This window comes from Panicum hallii, chromosome 3, assembly GCF_002211085.1.
Source record: "Panicum hallii strain FIL2 chromosome 3, PHallii_v3.1, whole genome shotgun sequence".
NCBI lineage: Eukaryota > Viridiplantae > Streptophyta > Magnoliopsida > Poales > Poaceae > Panicum > Panicum hallii.
In genome coordinates this window covers 18,712,141-18,718,180 of record NC_038044.1, presented here as the reverse complement: position 1 = coordinate 18,718,180, position 6,040 = coordinate 18,712,141, and the positions used below count along the sequence as shown (strand labels likewise).

Here is a 6,040-nt window from a genome sequence, read left to right as displayed (position 1 = left end):
TGAAACGCTCAAACGCACATAGCACTACATATCCTCCTCCAGGTTCCAGGCGAGTTGAGAAAAGGACACGTATTCCCACAGGCACAAACCGAGTGATGCGCGACCAGGCACCGTCCGGGAACATGTGTTTCCCATGCCGGATTGCAGCAGAGACAGAGAGCGCATGGATCTCCAAAGAAGAAGAAGAAAAAAAAACAGCCGCCGAACCAAACAGCCATGAGTGCGCGCGTGCGCGGCCCGGCCGGGCCACGTGATCTCGCGGAACGAAACCGACCACGCCCCACCCAGGCGGAAGCCGCCAAAGCGGGGAGGGCACGCCGCCGGCCCGGCGCACACGGGGAAGGAAGGAAGGAAACCACGCGCCGGCGCGCCGCGGGTGGGGGCGCGGGCCGCACAGCTGGTTTGCCCTTTCTCCTCGTCACCGCGGACGGGGACAACGACAAACCGGGCCCGACCCGGCGGAGCAGCGGGAACCACCGCCCCGCAGCGCGAGCTGAGCTGAGCTCTAGCGTGTGTTTTCTTTGGGCGGTCGGTCAGCTGGGATGCGCGTGTGCCCCCGACGGGAAGGGTCCTGGAAAGCAGCACGCGCGGTAGCACGGCCCGGCACGTGCGCTTCAGTTCAATCTTGGCTTAGGAATTCAGAGGTCTCTACTCTCTAGTCTACAGTGTTCTAGTACACTTTTTCTTTTCGATTTTTTCCTGCACTTTCGTGCTCTTCACCCACCCAAAATTTCCTCTGCCCCCCCATCCCAATTGTTTGCAAATTCCAACAGTTCCTGGCAATCTCCTTTGCTGGAGAGAATGCTAGCGCTTTTCTGGATTTTCAGTAGAGTAACGCGAGAAGCATCGGTTTCATTTTCGAGAGGCAACACTCGCATGGGTTTCGCGTACCTTTTCCTTGCAGAATGTTGAACGGAGACACAATGGACGGACGCACAAGAGAAGACGCCCACACATGGGACGGACATCATGCGTCGTCCTTCACTCGTGACATGATCCTGTGTTCACAGATTAGGTCATCACGACCTTTTCTAATCCAGAAAAGCTTTGGCGTAATGGCTTCATTCAGCTAATCAGAACCAATCTCTCTTACCCTGTGACCTAAAATAATAAGACTATCATGGTTTGGTGGTCAACTTAAAGATACGGAGTTGCCAGCTGTTTCTTTACCGAAATTTTCTATAAAGAAGCACGAGATTGCAAGGCATTGCTGTGGGGAAAAAAAAGAGAGAGGCGAAATGGAAGTTAACAGGGTTACAGCTAATGCAACAAGACGTACTACTAAATGAAAGTAGTAGGGTTGTTGCAACCTTCCAATTCTGTTGACTGTTTCTCAGGTCCCATCTTGCTCCATCAGAGACTAGACCTGATCTTATCCTCCAGGAAACAGTTGGGGTGCCAGTTTTTATGGTAGCAAAGTTGACCTGACCCAACCGGAATTTTTTAAACAAGTAACAGTACAAGATTAACAATTCAACTATTCAAGTCAACACACGCAAACACACGCTACAAATTCCGCCCAAAGAAAAAGAGCTACGCGTGACACACATCCGCAACACAACTTTGCCTTCAAAAAAGAGGAGGGGCGGAAAGGGGAGAGGGCCCCAACAATTTCGAAGAAAGTAGGCCGAATGATTGTCTGTTGAGCTGCGCAAAAAATATAGGGCACGTCAAGTCAGCTACTCAGCTAGGTTTGGTAAAACGACCTTCATTCAAAAGTTAAAGGATAGTCTTCACAAGCACCAGTTTGTCCATCGTTCCAAAGTCAGTTAAGCAAACTCGTGCGGACCAATGCGGTGAGACTGAACTTCGAATGGTAAAAGACCCAAATGGAAAAGAAACAGAACCCATGGTTCAGGTGCAACATTTTCACTTTGCTGAAGATGGCATTGATATCTGCAAAGGACTACAGCTTTTGCTTTGATGAAGCTTAATACCGATAAGACTAACCGAATAACCCTACAGTATCAACAGACTAAATTGCTTCACCAGGAAAGAACAGTGCATGTCTATCGGAGTCAGGGGACCATGCCTCAAAGGAGGATTACTTCTGCATCCTTCGATGCTCTTCTCATCTTCAGGAGACGCTTGAGAGATTCTTTATCCAGTTTGTTGTTGTCTTTTATTTGCGCTATCCTAAGCACGGGTGCATCTTCAAGCAAAAGTTTCAAGAAGCCCGACTCTGCACAGGAGCCAGCAAAGTTGCTCAGAACAACTGTATCCAGGTTATTGAAGAGACCGGCCTGGTGATCAATGGAGTCCCAGAAATTCGAGGTGGGTGCGGCATAGCCCCTGTAAATAAGCTGCAAAGTACAAACTGTCAAGAAGAGAAATGGAGATATGAGACATAGCAAGGCGAGGGATTTTCATCAGCTGTACCTGTAGCTCAACGCGTCGCAAGTTGGGAGCAACTTGAAACAAACAGTGAGCAGCGTTTGCTTCCTTCATATTACCAAGGTCAATCTCCAGGGTTATCTCAGTCAACCGATTTAACAATCTTGGTAGTTTACCAGGCAAGATTCCATGAGCTGCGCACTGTAAAGTAGCTAGGTGTCACCTAACACACGACTGAATGGTGAAATAATAAACATCTACAGACGGGCTGTGGCAGTTTCTCAATTCTTACCTCGAAAGCATGCCCGAGCAATGAAATATTTTCAATATCTAAAAGAGACCCGATGAATTGAGAAAGATTAAAGTTGCACCCAGCCCTCGGAACATAACCAGTGTTAACTTGCAGATTAATCACTGCTGAAGAGACATGTGGCGTAACCAGACTGAGGTGTTTAAACATGCCGTCAACTCTTAGTATCTTGAGCTTTGTTGAGTGGATACTGATATCGGCAAAGCTGAGCAACCTAGAGAGAATCAGTTTCTCCAAGTTTGGGGAGCTTGCTACTAATTCCCCTATATTGTTTTCCGTTGCACAGAAATCAATAAAATGAAGGGTATGTATTCGCTTAAAACCTGTAAACAGAGGTGGCAACTGAAAAATACAACCTTGCAGGCAAGCATATTCCAGTTCCTCACAGGAGAAGAAAGAAGAAGGGATTTTGTGATTCCTCCAGATCTTTGTCCTAATTTGAATTTCCTTAACTCCATTTCTTGAAAGCATAAGCATCCACCTGTGGATGTGCCCTCCAGCGGATAGCAAATGAACCCGTCGGGCATTCAGTTCGAACTTCAGAATTGGGCCATTATGAAGGGAGAGAACCATGTTGATGAAATTGACAAATTTTTTAGTTTCACCCTCTTCAATACTACTACCTAAATCAAAATCATCTTCCCTGAAAGTCAATTCCGTCATTGAAGCCCATGTGTATCTCCACTTCCTTGACAAGAGACATGTTCCTAGAACTTCTTTTATAGGCAAACAACAAAGAATTTTGTCCTTGATAACATCTGGTAGATTGCTGATGATATCAACATTTGCAACAGCTTTATGTCTTTTCTTTTGGGAACCTCCACGATCCATTGGGCACACTTCTATTGCAAGAACCTGCATCGGCAATTCATGTGACAAACAACTCATAAATATGTAAGTCTAACACATGAATCATAATAGGCTTTCTTTCTTTCATTATGTTTATATCTATGACAATTACATGACTGAGACCTTATGGAGTTACTGCTGGACTCTTTCATCAGTTCAAGTTATGCCCAATTAAGTTGTAATATATATGTCATCATAGCAAGTTCCAAGAAAGCTAATGGAGTAGTGGTAGAGTGTACAGGAGTCCATGAGCGGCCCAACCAGCCTGACAACTTCTTTATTAGCTCAATGTCAGGTTGGGTCAGGCCCAATGTCAGGACAAGCTCAAGCCTCACTTTGAGCTAGATGCTTGATACACCTAGCCTAAGCCTGACAAGACATGAGGAAACAATTTTTTTCTTTTATATATCTGTAGACACTCTATTATGGGAAGAAATAATATCTATTTGGGAAAGAAAAGAAGTATCTAAAGCTTAGAACCCAACAAGAGTTGAACATTACATCTTTAGGTGAGGATTTATACTTGAACGCTTCTAATATCACGGAAGCTATTCAACACAGCAGGCTTTTTAGGTGCTAAACTAATGTATAACCCTTTCTAAAACTCAGTCTATGTTAGTTAGCCAAAGCTTATTGATTGAATACAAAAAATCATGATGCAAAATGTTTAGCCAAAAATCATGCATCCACTATGATGGATTAACCATCTCATGCATCCACTATGATGGATTAACTATCAAACATAGAAACTATTGATACAGATTAAAATCCATAGGCGTGGATCTCTTATGCATACCCTAGTTTAATTAGCGAGAGCAATTCCAGAACAGGTTTTATATATGAAATTTATGTCTACACATGAACGTACATCATAAAGTGAGGAAGAGTAGAAAAGTATCTCGGACATGGCATGAAATGAGCTAATATAGCTACAAGGTATTATCTATAGCACCAGCAACGGTCCATGTCATGGCCTCTTTAGGCATGACATCGCTTTCAAAGTCTAAGATTCTATAGCCTATTTCAAATTTTGTCAGTACTCAGTAGTGTCATGCAGAGCTGATTACTTTGTACAGGCCATTTCTACAGAGAAGTAGTACTCCACACGCATCGAATGGAAGATTTGCCAGACAAGTAAAATAGGATATCAAGGGGAACTTCAGTTGGCATGCAGCAAAAGAGCATATTGTCTACTTCAGTTGGCAATATTTTCAGGCTCGACCATATGCTCTGCCATTAGCCCGTCCCATGCATTTTGATCTCCCCATGGAAATAATACCACAAGAAAACAACAACTTGTAATACAAACAAAATTTATCCCAGCACTCCTGATTTATGATCCTTCTAAATATAGAAATCGCCAAACGGCAAGCTAGTTTATTCACCAGGAATAAGCCAGCGGGAACTAATGGCATTCACCAGGTACACTTAAACACAAAATGGGATGGGAGTGTAATTATGCCCCAAACTTTGGGCAGCAAAACGGGGGAAAACTTGTGGCGATGCGCAGTTTGTGAGTCGCGAGGCGCGGCAGAGCATACCGAGACGCGACGGGATGCCAGGTGACTAGCAAGCTGAAGGGCGGAAGACGACCGGACCTCACCTTGCCTGGGGTTTGGCGCTCCAGCTGGGCTGTCTCCGATCTCCCCCGCCACCCTGTCGCCCAAGTTGGTTTCGGGCTCCTGTCCCCTTCCTTCGCCGTACGCGGTACCTGGCGCCGCCGCCGCCGAGTAAAGCCCGAACGGCTGGACGGGGGAATTGGCGCGCCTAATGCGTGGGTGGACTGCGAGTAGACGGAATCAGCTGGGTCGGCGCGGGCAGTTGGCGACTCCAGACGGACGCTGCGCAGCGGCGACCCAGCCGGCGTGGGTGGCGCCGGCAGTCCAGAGGTGGGGACCGGAGAAATCACGGCGACGGACGTGGCGCCGCCGAGGTGCCGGGACCGGGATCGATGTTGGCCTGTTGGGGTGTATGTCAGTGTGTGTGGTGGGGTGGGGCCGGGGGTGTTCTGGTCGAATAGCGCGATGGACGGCTGATGTTCTCGAGTTGGGCTTGGGGCCTTGGGCGGGCCGAAGCGCGGCGCAAGCAAACCGGGCCAGGCAACGCGGGCTGGAGGCGCGTAAGACCATTCGGCCTCGCGGAACGTATTGTCCCGAACTGGGCCAAATCAGGCCTACCATCTCCTCTCTGACCGCCCTGCCCAAAACCTATCACCACCGCCGCAGCCGCTGCCCAACGCTCTCCTTCCTTGTACCCGTGGTTTCTGTTGTGACTCGGTGTAATATAAATGAACACCATAGAATTAAGAGATAGGAAAAAGTGAATGGAGCAATCTTTATTTATCAATCTGGGTACATATTTGTAGCTTTCCATGATAAACGTGGGAGCGGAGGAGCAGGGGCACTCGCCCCTGACTGCGCACGACGCGGGTCAGGCGGCCGAGCATGGGCGGGACTTTTCCCCGCCTGTGGTTCGGATGAGACCATCCAAAATATCTCTGACAGTTCCCTTAATCGAATCCGAACTTGAGATTAATGAAATGATTAA

At 47.3% G+C, this 6,040-nt stretch overlaps 1 protein-coding gene across 2 annotated transcripts; it reads right to left on the bottom strand.

Moving 5' to 3' along the window:
* Positions 1-1,853: 1,853 nt before the first annotated feature.
* LOC112886560 (F-box/FBD/LRR-repeat protein At1g13570-like) lies at positions 1,854-5,463 on the bottom strand. 2 transcript variants are annotated; one of them, XM_025952501.1, is made up of 4 exons: positions 5,092-5,463; positions 2,627-3,499; positions 2,380-2,535; positions 1,854-2,303 (listed from the first exon to the last, which is right to left on the bottom strand). In XM_025952501.1, the coding sequence occupies exons 2-4, from the start codon at positions 3,473-3,475 to the stop codon at positions 2,034-2,036; spliced, it is 1,275 nt and encodes a 424-aa protein (XP_025808286.1). In that variant the 5' UTR covers positions 3,476-3,499; positions 5,092-5,463; the 3' UTR covers positions 1,854-2,033. The 2 variants fall into 2 exon arrangements, with proteins under 2 accessions (XP_025808286.1, XP_025808285.1); XM_025952500.1 differs by having other exon boundaries at positions 5,097-5,463.
* Between the last annotated feature and the right edge of the window lie 577 nt (positions 5,464-6,040).

What these genes read in the sequence shown, in the direction of transcription:
- LOC112886560 (XM_025952501.1), bottom strand. Translation starts at nt 3,475, where the DNA reads ATGGATCGTGGAGGTTCCCAAAAGAAAAGACATAAAGCTGTTGCAAAT. An exon ending in TGCTCGGGCATGCTTTCGAG is followed by an intron (nt 2,536 to 2,626) that starts GTAAGAATTGAG and finishes GCTACTTTACAG; the next exon opens with TGCGCAGCTCATGGAATCTT. An exon ending in TGCGACGCGTTGAGCTACAG is followed by an intron (nt 2,304 to 2,379) that starts GTACAGCTGATG and finishes TGTACTTTGCAG; the next exon opens with CTTATTTACAGGGGCTATGC.